At 53.0% G+C, this 19538-nt stretch overlaps 1 protein-coding gene across 1 annotated transcript; it reads left to right on the top strand.

Moving 5' to 3' along the window:
• The first annotated feature begins 9159 nt into the window (after nucleotides 1-9159).
• Nucleotides 9160-18873, top strand: SELPLG (selectin P ligand). Its single transcript, XM_012657594.1, is given in 3 exon segments — nucleotides 9160-9302; nucleotides 16702-17378; nucleotides 17380-18873. Coding segments are annotated over 2 exon segments (1407 nt in total). The 5' UTR covers nucleotides 9160-9302; nucleotides 16702-16706; the 3' UTR covers nucleotides 18115-18873.
• The last annotated feature ends 665 nt before the right edge of the window (nucleotides 18874-19538 follow it).

Raw genomic sequence — 19538 nt, 5'->3', positions numbered from 1 at the left:
CGACCTACAGAATGGGAGAAAATATTTGCATGCTATACATCCGATAAAGGACCGATAATAAGAATCTACAAAGAACTCAAGCAATTGAGCAAGAAAAAATCAACCCCATTAAAAAGTGGACAAAAGACATGAAAAGAAATTTTTTCAAAAGACAGAATAATGGCCAAAAAACATGAAAAAATGCTCAGCATCTCTAATCATCAGGGAAATGCAAATCAGAACCACAATGAGATATCACTTAACTCCAGTGAGAATGGCTTTTATCAAAAAGTCCCAAAACAACAAATGGTGGCATGGATGCAGAGAGATAGGAACACTCATACGCTGCTGGTGGGACTGCAAACTAGTACAACCTCTGTGGAAAGTAGTATGGAGATACCTCAAAGAACTGAAAGGAGACCTACCATTTGATCCAACAATCCCACTACTGGGTATTTACCCAAAGGAAAAAAAGACACCTGCACCTGAATGTTTATAGCAGCACAATTAATTGCAAAAATGTGGAAACAACACAAATGCCCATCAATACATGAGTGTATTAATAAAATGTGGTATATGTATACCATGGAGTACTACTCAGCCATAAAAAATGGTGAACTAATACGTCTTGTATTAATCTGGATGGAACTGGGAGACCATTCTTCTAAGTGAAGTATTACAAGAATGGAAAAACAAACACTACATATACTCACCATTAAATTGGTACTAATTGATTAACACTAATGTGCATATTTGGGAAGTGACATTCATAGGGTGTTGGGTAGGTGGGAGCGGGGAGGAGGAGATGGGTAAATTCACACCTAACGTGGTGTGCATTGTCTGGGGAAGGGGCATGCTTGTAGCTCTGACTTGGACGGTGCAAAGGCAATTTATTGAACCAAAGTGTTTGTACCCCCGTAATACTCTGAAATTAAAAAAAAAAAAATCCCTAAGCAATGCAATAAATCACAAAGGAAAATATAAACTGGCTACATAAAAGTTAAATTACGTAAGACTTTAATATGGCAAAATATGAAGGTCATAGAAACTGGGAAATATATTTTCCACCAAATGGCAAGGGATAAATGTATTTTGATATGCTTAATCTCAGTCCCAGCTGCCTCCTCTGTTTGAAATAGGGAAGGATGCCCCTTCCCTGGCAGGATGTGTAAAATTTTAAGTCCGAGACGGCTGGTGTGCAGATGATAGCAGTCCTCATCCCCATGAACTTGGTCCACCAGCAAACAGTTCATCACAGACTTCGGGGTGCAAGGCTAGGAGACGCCGGTCATGGCGTGTTATGTGACATTTTGCCATGGCAGGCTTCTGGAGGGGTGGAGAGTGAGAATTGTGCCAGATCCAAAGATACTCAAGGATAAGGCAGCTGTTAAGGTGACTGGATTGGTTGAAATGTGGAGGAAGCTGAGTTTAGAGAGGTGGACAGGATCCTTCAATTTCAGTGTGGTTGTATGTCACTGCATGTGAATGAAACTGAGTAAGAAAACAGATTTTAGGAGCCCGAGTGTAATGAACAGGGGAGGGTGTTGGGTAAGAAGTTCGGCGTACTGGCAAGACTTCATGGTGAGGGGGCTAGGCAGCAACGCCAATCCCATCGAAGACAGTGGAGTAAGTTACTCCACTTCAGTACTCAACTCCGAAAGTAGGAAGATAGTTGAAAAGCAAGCGGACAGGTCTCTTCTGTTAGCAGAAGAAATCCGTGCACATTTGAGCTTGGGCATTGACCACTAGGTGCTTAGTTTTGTTTTTTTAATGGTAGCTTCCTCACAGTGATCTCAAAGAGTAAGGGAGCTCTTTGGGAAAGCACCACATGTTGGGTTTGGGGTGCTCCTGGGTGGGTGTGATTCAGACAAAGCCCCAGCAGGCAGTCGTGGGTGTAGAGAAAGCTTTGGGCTGCAAGAGGGAGAAGAGCAAGGAGCTCACCTGGTTATGGTATAAAGGGGTCCCGCATAGGGTGCTGGGGGCTCTGAGGTGCTGCAGAAACTGAGGGTGCTGGTGGCCAGATTGTCCAGCTCCATCTCTGCTGGGTGCCTCTCGGTCCCCAGCAGCAGGGTGCACCTTCATTGTAGCTCTGTGGTTTCTCGTTACTCGTTCCCTAGTCTCTCCCCCACTGGACAGAGCTGTGTTCGTCTTGGCATTCACTAGGTGCATACTTGTTTTTACAGTGGGACTGTGACGGTCCTGGAGAAAATTTTAGTAGAGCAAGTGACCAAGTGGTCCAGCAAGGATAGGTGTGCAGCCTAAAGCTCTTGGGCGTGGCGATGAGGTCTGAGAACTGGCAGGGAGTTGTTGCGGATTCACTTCCGTGCCAAGATGCTATCTGGGTTTTAGAGGTGGATAAATACCTCGTGGTTAACACACTCCCAGGCTACTGACCGCTGAGCTGATGGACCCGGTGGTGATGAGGCATTAGGGAGGGTGGTATTTGCATCAGCTCATTGAATTTTTGGCTGTCTCCCCCCACGTCAGATATAAACTCCATGAGGACAGAATTTGTTTCCTTCACCAGGATCCCCAGGATCTGGCACGTGTTAATGACTTGAGTGACTTGTGTGACTTGTTGTCTGGTGTGGGAGCATCGATTGGATTATCTGCCCAGCAGTACTTTGCTCCCAGAAGAGGACTCTCCCTGACCACAGTCAACTCCAGGCTGGGCCAACGAGTCCCTTGGAGCCCCCTTCAGTGGCATCAAAGCTGAGTTTTCCTTCATGGGGGCCTGGGAGTTGGGGAAGCCAGGGAGCATTCGGGCAGAGCGGGTGTACAGTGATGAGAAAGGGTCTTCTGGGTCCCTTTAGCTCCCCAAGGTCCAGCTGCATTTCTGATTTTAAATTGCATGAGATACCCCAGGACTCGGGCTCTCCCAAACAAGACCGAAGTCCCTCCCCTAGAGATCCCCAACCCCAGCGGTCTCTCGAGTCCAGGTGCTCAAGGGTGGCTCAGAGGCCTGGATTCCTTCAGCCGCCACCCTCTGCAGAAAATCTCTGAGTCTGGAGCACATTTCTACATTTATTCGCCCTTCGCCTTCCAGGTGTGGGACAAACCCCTGCACTGGCCGTCCTCCACACTACCTCCGGGCCCAGGCTGGCGCAGCGAGCTCTGCAAAGCCCTGTTCTTTCTCACGCTGCAGTCTCCAACCCCGAAACCGGCTCCCGGTCCTACCCAGATTGGTTGCGTTAATCTGGGGCTGACAGTGAACTGCCCAAAGCTCTGTTCCCATTTGAGAAGGGGAATTGAATCCCGGCGCGGCAGGCCCCAGAGTGGCCGTTTCCCCTTTAGACGATTCAAATCTGCAAACTGTAGCCAGTGAGCACCCCTGGAATCAGAGGATAGTGGGGGAGGGCAGGCAGCTGGGTGTGACTTCCCCTCCTCCCTTCCAGGTCTGCACCTTTCATTCGAGCAGCTCTGTCCTGACGCTGTTTCATGAGACCTTTGCATTCGTGTCAACAAAGGCCTCCATGGCGGGTAAATTCGGAAACACCACCACCGCAAGAAGCAGACTGCGCAGCCAGCTGGACTCTGGTTTGCTTGGGAGGAAGCAACGGGCTTTGCGGTCTGGCCGACCTGGGCTCCAGCACTCTCGCCCTTTCCAGAGCCTCAGCTTCCTCGGAGGGATCGTGCCCACTTGGGAAGGCAGGTGGGATTCTATGAGGGATATCACCCCGTTTTCCCACAGTTTCCCCCATTTTCAGGGAAACGGGCACAGGGTCATACCGAAAGCCGGCATCTTGTTGGGCAGAGGCAGCACTTTCCAGGGAATTACAAATAGATGATAAAATCTCAGGTCGTACCTGGCCTGTCTGATGTAGTCCTTGCCCATCCATGTATTTCCAGGGTTCCACAAATGTTTAATTCTTTTTTCCATTTTCTTTAATTACTGTAGAGTACCAGCTTAAGCCTGGTAAATACCAGGTTGAAGCCAAGCTTCGCTGGCTTTGGCCACCCAAGGCTTTTTTTGTTTGTCTCTGAGGTATCAGGTTTTATTAGAGCTGTGCCGGTCACTGATGTCGACAGTTCCCCACCCAGAAACAACAAAGGAGCAAATGCAATTAAATAGGCCACTGCACAAACGCAGCTGTGCAGGCTAGGCTGGTGCCCGCCAGGACACGGTGCCCTCCGTGGGGCTGCAGGCATTTCCATCCGTCAGCTGACGTAAGGAAGACTGAATTTAGTGCACGGATGATCGTTTAGGAGTGTCCAAGTATAAGGAGGTTGTAGCTTGTTTGAATATGAAATCTTTATGTTGTCCAGTATCTACTTGTAACAGAGCTCCAAGTAGGGGCCCGATGAGCCATGCTTTTTTGCTTTAAAATGGGGCTGTTCCAACAGTAACCAGCAATCAGTTAACACCCAGGAACACGTTTTCCCCAGAAGACCCGGAAACAGTCCTTGGTTCCCAGGCTAGCCCACTAGCAGGCTCCAGCATAGGGAGGTACCTAACCCCATTGCCTTTGCTGATTGCCGTTCCTGCTCCACACCCTAGCAGCTCGCCTCGTGTTGAGAGGTGGTAGGGAGCGTTGCGTTCTCTCAAACCAACCCCAGCAGACAAGGTCAGCAAGGAGGAGCCGGGATCATTTAGATATTTATTGAAAAAATATTTATTGTGATTGAATGCAGGCTGTGCACCCTGCCCTGCTGCCTTTGAACATCTTGAGTTCAAACTGGCTTTGCCACTTAGTAGCTGTGTGATCTTACGTGAGTTACTTAACCTCTCTGAACCTTCCTGCATCTATAAAACAGGGATACTAATAGTACCTACTTCACGAGGCAATTGTGACAAATTAGTATATGACAAGAACCTAGGACAGTGCCTGGCATGGCAAAGAGCCTGATAAATGTTAGCAGCAGTTATTCCTCAGTGCCAGGTACCGTGCTTGGCCCAAGAGATGCAACAGCGAACAAAACAGACATAGTTTCCTTCTGGAGCTTCCAAGGAGATAGACATGTATCAAGCAGGAGAGGGGCTCAGCGCTCTGAGATCATGAAGTGGGGGTGGTGTGGTCAGGGAAAGCTTTTCCTGGGGAGGTGGAACATGAACTGCGGTCTGACGTGGGCAATGAGCCCTAAATAGTGCTCCAGGTAGAAGGAACTGTGCATGCAAAGGTCCTGTGGCAGGAGGAAACATAAGAGGAACTAAAAGAAGGAGCCAGAACAGAGAAGAGGACATGTGAGTGAGATGAGACTGGAGGGGAAGAGGGGGGCGAAGGCACTGCCAGCCATCGTGGGGATTTGAGTCTTTGTTTTAAAAGCAATGGGGAGCCATTGAGTCCCGTATAGGGAGACAGCTCCTGTACTCGGAGCAGGGAAGAAGCTTCTGCTCCTTGTATACAGAGGGCTGGCACTCCAAGACCTGTAGCAAATTTACCTCATAAATGTCAAGGAAGAGGGGCTCAGGGAATCAGAGGTGAAGCAGCTGGGCTATGCCCACACCTGCAGCCCAACCTACTCTCAGACCTTTACTGATTTCTTGCGTTGTTTCGTATTAAACATTCAAAGCTTTGTTTCCCAGACAAAGCAAGCTCAGAAAGTCCACGTGCAATCCCCACAGCCACACAGCTAGGACCCAATTCTGATTCCCAAGCCTATGTTTTCGATCTAGCCACGTGGCTTTCAACCTGACCACTAACTCAGAGGCCCTATGAGAGCAGGGACGGTGTCTTCTCTGTTAGTGGTTCATCCTGGAGGTGCCGGCATTTGTCAGGGCTTCGTACACGTGCACTGTACCGAGAATGCCAGTGCCGTAGTCTTGAACCGCCCTGTTCATTTACATACAGACTGTGGCTGCTTTCTTGCTACAACAACAGCGTTGAATAGTGTCACACATCCCCAAAGCTGAAAGTACGATCTGGTCCTTTCCAGGTAGCCCTGAGAAACACAGGGTGGGGGCATGAGAGGAGCTGTGCCCCACCGAGTCTAGATAAAGGGGGACAGACAAAAGCCACATAAGTCCAGCCACCTTGAAATCCGAGGCGTCTATGAAATCCTTGCCCCATTTGAAATGTGTTTTCTGATTATAAAGCTAATATAGACATCATTATATACATTTTTCTAAATAAAAATATAGAAAAGGAAAAGATACCCAAAAGGAAAGGGGCATTCATAATCACACTAGCCAGAGGTAGGCACTGTGAGCATTTCTGTTTCTCCCCTGAGCACCCGAACAGTTGAAATTATGCTGTTTATATGTGAGTTCTGTGTCTCGCTTTTCCCGCCTAACAGATGGTGAGTGCTTTATGAGCATCCAACGTAAATCTGACTGTGATGCCTACGCCAGCATATCCCATCAAGGACCACTTTCCATAGTATGGGACTTCTGTGTTTGCCCCACTATTTCTCTTAAATATCGTTGCTTTAATTTTTTATTTTATTTATTTATTTTTTTGAGACAGGATCTCACTCTGTTGCCTGGGATAGAGTGCAGCGGTGTCATCACAGCTCACTGCAACCTCACACTCTGGGCTCCAGTGATCCTCCTGCCTCAGCCTCCCAAATAGCCGGGACTACAGGCAGGCGCCACTGCGCCTGGCAAATTTTTCTATTTTTAGTAGAGACGAGGTCTCGCTTTTGCTCAGGCTGGTCTCGAACTCCTGACCTCGAGCGATCCTCCCGCCTCGGCCTCCCGGAGTGCCAGGATGACAGGCGTGAGCCACCGCGCCCAGCCCTGTTGCTTTAGTCTTTGAAGGCAATCTGGAGTATTTTTCTGGGCTCTGTTCCGAGAAACAGAGAAATCTGCTTTGAATTCTTGGATCTCACAGGTGTCAGGTGCAGCGAGTTGTGGCTTTATGGTCTCCACACAGATGACACGAACCAGAATTCTCTCAGCAGTCTTTGCTCCCCTGGAAAGGAAATTTAGCGGTTCAAGTCTTGCCTTGAAATAGCTTAGCTGCTGCTGAGGTATTCTCTAGCCCTCACACATAGCGCTTGCTGGTGTGCTGGCGCTCACTGTTCCGCCTGCCCCACCCCAGGCTGGGGGTTAAGATGAGAGCTTTGCTCTGTCTGCCTGGATTTGAGTCCTGGCTCTGCCGCTTTATGTGGCCTTGAGCAATGCACGTCCTCCCTCTAAGCCTCAGTTTCCTCATCTCTAAAGACTGCTCTGAAGATTATTTGAGGTGATGAATGCAAAGCAGTTAGCACCATTTTTAGCATAGAGTTCAGACTCAGTAATGTTAAGCGTTTTTACTGCAAAGCTTCGCAGGTGAGACGGCTCTTCAACGCTGCCGCTGTACAGTGAAAGTGCCATAGACGACGTGTAGACCCGTGAGTGTGGCTGTGTCCCGATAAAACTTTATTTATAAAAAATGAACCTTGAATTTCACATAACTTCCATGTGTCACAAAACATTTTTCAACCATTTAAAAACGTAAAGATTCTCAGCTTGTAAGCTGTACAAAACAAGGTGGCACCTTGCCAGCCTCTTGACTTCTGCTAATCAGAGAGTGACCTCCGGCCCCGACTTGGGTCCGCTCAGAGTTCCTCAGCCCCTGTTGCTGAGGGCTGGGTATTTCCAAACTCGCTGGGGAAGAGTGGGAAACCTGGGCTGGAAGGGTCTCACTTTCCTTTTTGGGGCCTCAAGCTTCCCTATTTGTACAGGTGGGGTGAGTTTTTGGCCCCCTCCAGTTGTGGCTTCCTAAGGTGATTGAGATTCCGTCATGGCGAACACCGGCTGGGTCTCTGGTGTGTACGTATGTACGTGTTTATTTATGAATGAATGGATGAATGACAGGTCTTGCTCTATTGCCCCAGCTACAGTGCAGTGCTGTGATCATAGCTCACTGCAGCCTCAAATTCCTGGGCTCACGCGATCCTCCTGCCTCAGCCTCCCAAGTAGCCGGGACTAAAGGTGTGAGCCCACCACCCCTGGTCCCGGTTTTCATTTTAAAACAACCTATGTGTTTGGGCCCACCCGGTGGCTCATGCCTGTAATCCTGGCACTCTGGGAGGCCAAGGCAGGAGGATCAGGAGAATCACTTGAGGGCAGGAGTTCGAGACCAGCCTGAGCAAGAGCAAGACCCATCTCTAAAAAAAGTAGAAAAATTAGCTGGGTGCAGTGGTGCACGCCTGTAGTCCCAGCTACTTGGGAGGCTGAGGCAGAAGGATCGCTTGAGCCCAGGAGTGTGAGGTTGTAGTGAGCTGTGATCACTCCACTGCACTCCAGCCTGGGCCAACAGAGTGAGACTCTGTCCCAAATAAAACAAAACAAAACAAAAAAACCAACCTGTGTGCAAGGCAGGATATGAACTTCTCGGAATGTTCTGAGACCCTGCCTTGTGTAACTCCACGGGGCAGACCCTGGGAGACATTTCTTGCCTTCCTAAAGCATCCTGGGTGTTCTCAGACCTCCTAGCCTTTGCCCGTGCTGTGCTCTCTGCCTGGGATGCCCAGTGTCTCACCTCTGCTTGTCATCTAAAGTGCCACTTTTCCTTGGAAGATCCTCTCGACCATCCCCCGCCCCCACCCAGGGCAGGTTTAGGGGCCCCTCCCTTGCTCACCTCAGGGTGACACTTACCGCGCTGTGTCGCAATGGTGTGTGGCCTCGTTTACTTGCTGGAACTGCTGACCTGTGGCTCTCAGGGCACCCAGCCTGGGTGCCAGAGTGGGCAAAATGCACACATTAGGATGGAGAAATTAGCTGGTCCTGCCCTTGTGGAATCCGTAACCTGGCTCCCCAGAGAGGTCCTCGACTGCAGTGGAAGGACGTACCGTGCATCTAGAGATCACGCTGGAATCTGGAAAGAAGAAACACGTCACCTTCGCACATCCATGAAGGTCTGTGCTTTGTGTTTTCTCCTCCCCCGCCCCCAGCACCCATCTTGAGCAAGAAGTAAGAACCATCCTCTTTTTTTCTCTGGTCATTCCCTTCCTTCCAGGGTGGGGTCCCCTCTCACCCCCACTCTCCGTTGCCCCTGGAGTAATGCTGTGGCCTTTCTCAGCTTGGGCCCTACCCCCAACCCCAGGGCTCCTCCCCAGAAGGTTTCCGCTTGTTCTTGGTGTTCACGGTTACGGAAATCCAAGAGCGATGTCAGGCCCAGCAGGTCCCTGTCTTGCTACTCACCCCATCTTGATCAACGTTGTTACCAAAGCTGTCACAAACAAGGGGGTGTGGGCTGTCACGTGGCCCTGCCTGAGTAACCGCACTCTCGCTTCCTTCTTCCACAGACGGCCGTTGGGGGTTGGTGGGGTCCGGGACCACAGCAGGGGGTGCCACAGCAGAGCCTGGCAGGCAGCGTGGGCTGGGCCTTTGTCACTTAAGCAGAGAAGCCACTTCTTCTGGGCCCACGAGGCAGCTGTCCCATGCTCTGCTGAGCACGGTAAGTGCGGGCTTGCAAAACCCCAGGGAGTGGCTGGAGGTCCCAAGGGACCGGTGGGCCTGCCTTACAGCCACTAGCAGGCCTGGGAGGACCACCTGGCCCTTCCTGAGCTGCCACCCCTGGGGTGGGGGGCGGGCACACCAAGGCTCTCCGGGCTCAGGACCCAGGTCTTCCTGGAGTCCGTGGCCTCATGCTGGTGTCTCTTCCGGATCCTGCTCCGTTGCCTGCAGCTGCTGGCTGGGGAACATTCTGAATTCGAAAATCAGAGAAATCGTGGGCGCTTCCCTAGAAATTATCCTACCCTCCCCTTTCATGGGTGGGAAGCAAGGACACCGAGGTGAAGGGATTTGCTGAGGGGCAGAGGTGAGATTCGGTCTGGAAGATTCCAGAAAGGAAGAGGAGCCCAGGATTTGTCTTGAAGCCACATATGTGGAAATACTGTTTTCAAAGATGCGTTCTTTCCATTTTTTATAAGATTGAGAAAATGACACTTTGTGGCAAATTATTAAAATATTAGAATTAGGATACTATTGTTAGCAAAAGAAAATAACGGGAATCTTGTTAATTTGTATTTGGGGCATTTTCAGGGCATTTATACCCCTTTAGGAGAATGGCAGGGGCTCGTGGCTAAAGTCACTGCCCCGACACACACACACACACACCCACCCACCCACCCACCCGTAGATCGGGCTTCTGTTGCCTGGAATTCTCTTCCTCTTTCCTGGCCTCTGTTTTCTTCCCTTTCCCATCTCTGACTTCAAGCCCTCCAGGGCGGGCCTCTCAGCGGGCAGGGGCTCAGGAGGTGGCCCTCAGATGGCAGGCCCCAGCGTGGCTTCCCCTGGGCGTCGCCTGGGCGGCCGCACCCTGTGCAGTGATGCCTCCTCACCAGGCCTGGCCGGCAGCCAGTGAGTTGAACCCAGAAAGCAGAAGGGGCCAGAGCAGGGCTCCGAGAGGGGCTGGAGAGTCATCCGAGAACCCTAGAGGGTGGGCAGTGAGAGCCCCTTTTGCAGGCGAGAAAACCGAGCTCGCGGGGAGAAGCTGCTGCCTGCGGCGGAGTGTCTGGGTGTGGCAGCGCTCTGACAGCGACATGGCCCTCTCTGGCTGCAGGAGCTCGTGGAGCCCGCGGTAACCCCAGGCCTGGGTCTCCCGGTCTCCTTTGCTGAACTTGAACAGGAGGTGGCTGGCCGGTGTTCGTGCGTGCGTGTGTCCGTCTGTCTACACTGAGGGCTTCATAGAACCATCTGCGGTTAAACTAAAACCAGGTGTGGGTGTCACTGAATGCATTTGTGCAGAGTGCCTCACCTCCTCTGTAGCAGGCCAGCAAATTTGGGTTCCAGCAGGTGAAACTTGGTTCTTGGCAGGGGGCACAAAAAAGTCTCAGCTAACACTAGGGTTTGTGGCTCTGCAAAGGGCCACAGAACAGTAAGCGGGACACGGCATATCTGCGATGTTATCATTTCACGAGGAGGGTTGGTAATTAGGAAAAAACTGTCTAAAGAGGCTCCTTGATAGGGATGGGGGTAGAGGATGGAAAAAGGTGGGGGCGTGTCAGCCGATGAACATGGTTCAAAATATCTGAAGACGGCGTGTCCCCTGCAGGTCTGTGCCCGTCACCCTCCCTCAGTCATGGGTCCACTCCTGCAGCGGCGCTGAACGAGCCCTGGGGATGCCAGGAGACCCTGCCCTCCAAGAGCTGGAGGTCTGGCAGTGCCTGCAAGCCAAGGGGGCCAGCGTCTTGAGAGGTGTGTGCACAAGGACCCCTGTGTGCCTGTCCTGGGCATGTGGCATGATCAGCAAAACAGCTGTGGCTCCTGTCCTCTGGAAGTTTATGGGCCAATGTGAATACATTTTTAGAAAGTAAACCAACATCAGAACAGGTTTAAACAGCTGGACACAGTGGCGTATACCTGGGGTCCCAGCTGCTTGAGAGGCTGAGGTGAGGGGATCATTTAAGGCCAGGAGTTTGAGGCCAGCCTGGGCAATGGGGCAACATAGTGAGACCCTGTTTCTCAGAGAGAGAGAGAGAGAGAGAGAAGGAGAGAGAGAATGAAAGAAAGGGTTTAAACTGTGGGAGTCAATTAGTTGTGCTTGGAGCAATCCGGGATGGCTTCTGGGAAGAGGTGGCATTTCTCTGTGTCCTGAGAATGGACACGGCCTTGTTCACAAGCTATGGTGGAGCCGTGACTGAGGTGGGCTCTGGAGGGAAATTTCCCGGGTTCAAGTTCCTGTTCCCGTCCTCTTAGCTGAGTGATGCCAGGCACCACGGGGTTAATAATGGTACCCATCCTTTTGAGGGGGCTGTGGGCCCCAAGTGAGCCCATAATTCTTTTTTTTTTTTTGAGACAGAGTCTCACTGTGTTGCCCAGGCTAGAGTGCCGTGGCATCATCCTAGCTCACAGCAACCTCAAACTCCTGGGCTCAAGCAATTCTTGTGCCTCAGCCTCCTGAGTAGCTGGGACTACAGGCATGCGCCACCATGCCCGGCTCATTTTTTCTATGTATTTTTAGTTGTCCGATTAATTTCTTTCTATTTTTAGTGGAGACGGGGGTCTCGCTCTTGCTCAGGCTGGTTTCGAACTCCTGAGCTCAAACAATCCGCCCACCACGGTCTCCCAGAGAGCTAGGATTAGCCAAGCCCATAATTCTTATACAGCTCTTAGAACAGTGCCTGGTGTATTGTCTGCACTCCGTAGGTGTGATTTACAAACCGGAGGAGGCCGAGGCTGTGGATGGCACCCCGGGCTTACAACGGAGACAGTTTCCTAGGGCTCCCTGCCCTCTGCCCTCTCTAAGAAGGTCAGAGGTGTGTCAAAGCCCGTTTCAGGTTGGGGATTTTTCCAGGACGTGGCAATGGTTAACAGGGAGTCCCCTGCCCTAAATGCAGAATACGGACAACCGCTTGCATTTATCGAGCACTTACTGCGTGCTCAACATTCTACCTGGACCATCTTACTTCAACCCACAATAGCCCCATGAGGAGCAGGTGCTACTACTGTCCTTGTATCCCAGATGAGGAACCCAAGGCTCAGAGAGGTGATTTGAGTCGCCTAAGATCACACAGCTTGTAAGAGACAGAGCTAGGATTGATCCCGGTGGATGGGACTCCCTAGTCAGGGCAGGGACTGTCCTATCTACCAGGACTTAGATCTGCAGTGGGATCCGGGGGACACTTGTGCCTCAGTTGGACCTACTTGTTGATTTGGAGCCTTTCCTTCTCTCGGCGGCTGCTTAACCCAAACCCTGAGATGCTTGGTCTTTTGGATTCGGAGACTGCAAGATCTTGCACACTGGGATGCCTGGGTTTCCAGATTCCAAACGGAAGGTCCCGAGCTTCTTGGAGTTCCAGGGGTTTCTTTCCTAAGCAGCTCAGGGAGGCCACAGGGTGTAGTCTCTGGAGCTGGGGTGGGGTCCCCTGGCAGCCTGTTCCTCCGCATGCCTGGGCGGGGCCCGGAGCAGAGGCAACCTGGTTTTAGGGTGAAAGACAGGAAACGGGCAGCCTCTGATCTACTGTTAGGCAAGTGTCAAGACAAATAGGATGTGGCCACTTCGTACCCCTCCCTCAGGGCCCTGCCCTGGCCCCTGCTCCCATGGTATGTGATTGTGTTTCTGCCTTCTGGGGAGAGGAGAGGCGGAAGGCGGGTGCCCGGAGGTGACTCCGCTGCTCTGGCCTTGCTTCCCTCATCTGTATAATGGGAGCCCTAACAACCAGTGCTTCACAGGGGGAAGGGGAAGGAGGCCGCCCACAGGGTGACAGTGAATTAACCCGCTCACAGTGGGGGCTTTCTAATAAGTCGTTTCCACTGTAGAACAATACATTTATTGGATCCAATATTAAAGGGATTTTTCCCACCTGCCGTGCGCAGAGCATATACTACGCTCCTGCGCTTTCTCCCTGCCTGGCCTCGGCTGAGTCACGGCATCTCTTAGAGCCTCAGGTTTTCTTCCTGTCAAATGGGCTGATGGCTGCGCAGCTGTGGCCTGGCTCCATGGCCCCTTCCTCTTGAAGCCCATGGGATGGCAGGGACCAGGCTGGGGTGACCAGCCCCCTGCCCTTGTTTGCCTGGGACTGAGGGACTTTTCAGTACTAACACTGGGAACCACTGGGACAAGCTGGTCACTCTGAACAGGCCCAGGGAGGGAGACTTGGGCTTTCCCGGTGCACCATGTCATACGTCAACAGACGAGTAGCCGTCTGCTTTCGCAGAGGCCCACGGGGGAGGTAGGGAGGTCGCCATCTCCATACCCTCCCTGAGTCCAAGGCCTCCCTCTCCTCTGCTCCTCTGTCCCCAGCCCCAGAGAGCATCTCCCAGATAAAATACGCCCCTGCTGGAAGCCAGTGTCTGGGACCTTCCACGCAGCATCTCATTCAATTCTCATGACCATTCTTTGAAGCTATATGGCCCATTTTACAGATGAGGAAACTGAGGCTTGGAGAGGGTGAAGTCACCTGCTCAAGGTCACACACCTGCGAAGCGGAGGTAAACGTGGGATTCAGGCTCGTGCTCCCTCCTCCACCTCCGGCTGTCTCTGCATGCAGGGGACTTGGAGGATGGGTGTTGGGGAGGGGACAGCCGACAGTGATAACTCACCTTAAGAACACGACCCCAGCCCCCTTCCATGGTATTCTCCCAGCCTCTGGGCTGCAGAAAGTCAGGCCCGGACTTACCAAGATGCCTCCCGCCAGCCCAGGAACGGGAGGGCCAGGCCTTGCGTTCTTGCCCCCTCCCTCTCGGCTTCCAGGAAGTGGCTGAGGGCTGTGCCTTCCAAGAACCGAGAACTGCCCAAGGTGTGTGTGTGTTGGGCGGGGTGGTGCCACTGTTTTCATAATTACAAAATATGTCTCTGAGCTGGTGGCTTCTTCCTGAAGTCCTCCACCCCCAGGTAACAGGCAACAGAGTTGGGCCATGTATTCTTCCCCCAAGTAGGAACTCTACCCCGTATGCAAAGAAACTCTGCCGTAGGCAGATTGGGAGGCAAAGGGGGTGTGTGTGTGTAGGCGCATGTGTGTGCCCACACATGAATGCATCACATTTATTAAGCACCTACTGTGAGCCTGGAACTTTGAATCCGTCATCTCATTGTGTTCTCTTGACAGCCCTATGGGATAGGTACTGATTTTTCTTTTTTTAAGACAGAGTCTGGCTCTGTTGCCCGGGCTAGAGTGCTGTGGAATCATCCTAGTTCACAGCAACCTCAAACTCCTGGGCTCAAGCGATCCTCCTGCCTCAGCCTCCCGAGTAGCTGGGACTACAAGTGTGCGCCACCATGCCCGGCTAATTTTTTCTATATATTTTTAGTTGTCCGATTAATTTATTTCTATTTTTAGTAGAGACAGGGTCTCGCTCTTGCTCAGGCTGGTCTCGAACTCCTGACCTTGAGCAATCTGCCCGCCTCGGCCTCCCAGAGTGCTAGGATTACAGGCGTGAGCCACCGCACCCGGCCTAGGTACTGATTTTTATCCCCATTTTACAGATGGGAAAACTGAAGCGCAGGGAGACAGGATCTGTCTCCAGGTCATACAGCTTGTAAGACACAGAGCTGGGATTCGAACATCCTTTTGTCTGCTTGCATAGTCTGTGCGTTCAGTCCTGTGCTCTGCGTGGCACCTGGTACATATGGGCCGACTTTTCTAGGGCACATAGCCCAGAGCTCCTCCTTTTTCTTACTTTGCCCTTCCTCTCCTACCTAAATCCCCGACCCCAGGCTTTTGTCCCTTCAACTAGGTGAGGTCTCTCCATAAACCCTTCCTGAACCCTCACTGGGTTCCAATCTGATCTTAGCCACTCATCAGCTGTGTGTGTTTGGGCAAGTCGCTTCACATCTCTGACCTTCAGTCTCCTCCTCTATAAAACAGGGATAATTGTGAGGGCTAGATGTGTCTGGTGCAAATACCGTCAAGTTTGGTGTAAGAAATTGTTTTAAGATGTGATCAGATTTGCATTGCAGAAACCAACATAATTCTAACTAATGTATGAAAGAGGCTGGAAGCAGAGGGGCCCGTGAGTAAGTTATAGTCATCCAAGGAATGAGAAGCAACGGCTCTTTGCTCCAAATCGTATGAATGAAGTACAAAGAAAGGTACTGGAAATCGTCCAGGTGCTGTTTTTGAATGCCCACTCTGCGCCAGACACGTTCTAGGGGTTGTGCGCTGCCAGGGAAGCCAGGAGTACCTGAATGCTGCCCCAGATCACAGCTGACACTCACCCCAGGATCCTCATTGTGGGATTTTTAGTCCTATAAATACCAGCCAATGCCAGGGGGAGCATAAGAGGAGAGAGAGAAAACAAAGCATGGTGTTCACAATGCCACAAAGAAAGATCAATGAGATAGCCGAGGTGAGAGGCGCTGTCCTTTCTGGCTACCTTTTAGGGAGGACAGTGGTGGTCCTGCCCACAGGCAAATGCAATGAGTATAAGCTCCCTGAGGGCAGGGCTGTTCTGAAAAGAGTTGAGTTTTCTCCCGGCCAGAGTGCAGTTAATGGCTCTGGGCCCTTGCGGACTTACGGGGCAGTTTGACTGAAAGAACTAACGCAGCCGACCTTTGCTGAAAGTTTGCCCTGCAAACCAAGTGCTAAGGGCTTTGCATATATCGCTTCATTTTATCCTCACAGTAGCCTACGAGGTAGGTGCTGTCATTCCCATTGTGCAAGCAAGGACACCACCAACGGGAATGGGACCAAACCCACTGTGTTTGTCCCTCAGTGACAAACACAATGGGTTTGGTCCCAAACCTGAGGGAGAATGAGACAAACTGACACTCCAAGGATGGGCAAGGGCTATGGAGGGGGAGAGCCAAGACAGGGAGGGGAAACAGAGGGATGTGGAGGCAGGGGGCAGGGGGAGGGAGCGGCAATCAGAATCAGACTCCCAGAGACCTCAAAGGTCCAACAAGCAGTTTTATCCAGTAGGTCTGTGGTTTCCAAGCTCTTCCACTTGTGGCCAACAGCGGTGGGCAATTGATCTATTCATGAATTGTGTACGGGACTGTACTCCTATGATATAAATATATACAGAAACAGGATTTAAGAAGGTGTGACATAAAGAGTCAACATAACCACAAGCTCTAATATTTTCTTTCTACACCCCAATGGGTTGTCTTACCCACAAATAAAATGTTTTAACCAAAAATGATAAGGAGTTTCTGTGTGACATACAGAGGAAGTTAAAGGGCCCTCCTGGATAAGCTCAATTCGTGCTGGTAAGTAATCATCATGGCTGCTGCTGGCTGAGGGGCTTGTCTGTGCTGGGCACAGGCTGGGCCGTAGGGACACCCAGAGCCACAGTGCCTGCCCCAGACCAGACAGGCTCCAAGCTGCGACAGCCCAGGGCCGCAGTCGAGGGTGCTCGGTGGGCTTGGAGTGAAGCTGTCCTGACACCCCTCTGCCTGTGTCTCCCCCCAGGTGCCATGCCTCTGCGACTCCTCCTGCTGCTGACTCTGCTGGGCTCTGGCAGCAGCTTCCCGCTGGGGGACATCCAGGCAGATGGAGACAGGAAAGTCTTAGGCCCCCTGCTTGCCCGGGGGCGGAGACAGGTGTTCAGGGACGAGAAGGATTATGACGACTATGAAGCAGAAGGCACAGATCCTCCAGAAATGCTTGCAGATAACATCAGTGTTGTGACCGGAACCTCAGAGCAGAGAGGTTCTGCAGAGCCTGGAAGCCCTGAGCCTGCCACTGTGGAGGCTGCTACAAGGGACCCTGCTGGCCTGGACACAGGAGGGGCAGCCATGGGGAATCTGAGCACAGAATTGGCCACGCGGTGGATTCCAGTCACACTGGACCCTCTGGTCACAGAACCGGCCACTGTGAACATTTCCATCATGGGTGTTCCATCCAACAAGGGGGCTCTGTCCACGGGGCCAGCCACCATGGAGGCACAGACCACTCAGCCAGCAGCCACAGAGGCCCCGTCCACAGAACCCCCTGCCACGGAGGCCCCGACCACAGAACCCCCTACCACGGAGGCCCTGACCACAGAACCCACCGCCACGGAGGCCCCGACCACAGAACCCCCTGCCACGGAGGCCCCGACCACAGAACCCCCTGCCACGGAGGCCCTGACCACAGAACCCACCGCCACGGACCACAGAACCCCCTGCCACGGAGGCCCTGACCACAGAACCCCCTGCCACGGAGGCCCTGACCACAGAACCCACCGCCACGGAGGCCCTGACCACAGAACTCCCTGCCACGGAGGCCCTGACCACAGAACTCACCGTCACGGAGGTCCTGACCACAGAACCCACCACCACAGAGGCCATGACCACAGAACTCACCGTCATGGGGGCCCTGTCCGTGGAACCCACTGCCACAGAGACCCTGTCCACGGCACTCACTGCCATGGAGGCCCTGTCCACAGAAACCCCTCCCTTGGTGGCCCTGTCCATGGAGTTAGCCACCATGAAGGGCATCCCCGGGGCAGCTAGCAATCCGTCTGCCGACACCAACATGAAAAATGGGCGAACTATCCCCCCTGGGATCTTCATGGCCCCCACCTCCACAGGGCCCCCCAACTACATCCCCGTGAAGCAGTGCCTGCTAGCCATCCTCATCCTGGCCCTGGTGGCCACCATCTTCCTCGTGTGCACTGTGGTGCTGGCTGTCCGCCTCTCCCGCAAGAACCACACATACCCTGTGCGGAATTACTCCCCCACTGAGATGGTCTGCATTTCATCCCTGCTGCCTGATGGGGTCGAGGGGCGCCCCGCCACAGCCAACGGGGGCCTGCCCAAGGCCAAGAGCGAAGGCCTGATGCCGGAGCCCGGGGAGGACCGTGAGGGGGATGACCTCACCCTGCACAGCTTCCTCCCTTAGCACCCCCTGCCCGTGTTTGCCTGGGCAAGGCCCTGGCCGGCTGCCTCACTCCCTCCCTGGCCCACCCGGACCACCACTGAGCACCCAGACCTCCATTCCATGGGTCTGGGTTCCTCGGAGACCCCTAGGGATGGGGATCTGTAGGGAAGGGACCCTGGGCTGCCCCAGACAAGACCAAGAGTAGCCATAGTCCTGTGGCCAAGCAGGACCAGCAAGTGGAACCACCTCCTCCTCCCTCCTGCCTCCAGGGGAGCCCGGCTGCCTCCTGCTGCAGCCCGTGGGCAGTGGCCATGTGGCCCAGAGAGACTCTCTCCTTCCTGTCCCCATCTGACGTCTCCCACTGCCACCCTCCTTTCTCCAGGCCACTGGAGTCTCATCCCCATAGGCCCAAGGAAGACTGGGTTCCTCCACCCCACTCATCGCCATTTTCTTCTGGTTGCCATGGTCACCAAACAGGAAGCGGACCTTTTTTGGAAGGTCGGGGAGGGGTGCTGAAGAGTGACAGATTCCTGAGGCCATTGCCTGCTGCTCTGCAGATTTTCGGGAGCCCAGGGTGAGGCCTCAGACTGTGAGGGCTGGGGTGGGTTCGGAGAGCCCAGAGAACTTTCTTTGGGACTGTGTGGACCAATGAGCTTCCCTCTGGTGGCAGAATAGCCCCCACTGTCCTCGCTCACCTTCCCCTGTGGCCACTTTTCAGGGTGGGTTCCGCCTGGTTCACTGCATCATCCCCCTGCCTGGCCCAGGGCCGGGCACTCAATAAATGCGTGATGAACACGTGCTGGTTGCCTTCTTCAAGGTAGGAAGGCTGTCTCCTCCAGGCAGCCTTCCTGGAACTCTCCATCCCTCAGCACAGGATGGGGTGTCGGTCCTCACCATTTGCCTTCAGCCCCAGGCCCCTTGGGAAGCCCCCTTCACGTGCTGTTAGGTTGAATTCTGTACCACCTCTTGGGCAGCAGAGGCGTCTTGGTATATCCTTGGGTGGCCTGGAAAAGCTTCAGGCTGTGGGGGACAAAGGGAAGGCTGGCCCCCTGGTGACCGCTCTGTTCAACTCCCCCCATGACCCCTTTTTGACCAACAGAATTTGCTTCCCCCCAAATCTCAGACTAATACCCCTGTAAACATCAATGGCATCCCCCCGTTAAAGAGAAACGTAGTCCAATGACGCCTGCTAAAGCACGGTAAGGAAGACTTCGTTCGGGGGTGGCGGGGGCTGGAGACAGGTGGGACTCGACTCTGCGAACCGCCGGGCGAGTGGGAATGCTGGCCAAGGAGCAGGCGGAGGCAGGGGATGGAAAAGTACCGAGAGCAAACGTCAGGGGTCGGGGGAATTCTGGCTAAACCGACCTAACAAGAGCATTCTTGCTAAAGACAGGCCAGGGTGACTAGACATCCCCGGGCGGGGGGTGGAGGAGGAGGAACCCCAT

Source organism: Propithecus coquereli, unplaced genomic scaffold, assembly GCF_000956105.1.
Source record: "Propithecus coquereli isolate 6110/MARCELLA unplaced genomic scaffold, Pcoq_1.0 Scaffold552, whole genome shotgun sequence".
Lineage (NCBI taxonomy): Eukaryota > Metazoa > Chordata > Mammalia > Primates > Indriidae > Propithecus > Propithecus coquereli.
Note: the sequence above shows the minus strand (reverse complement) of the source record. Positions and strands in the feature narration are given on the sequence as shown.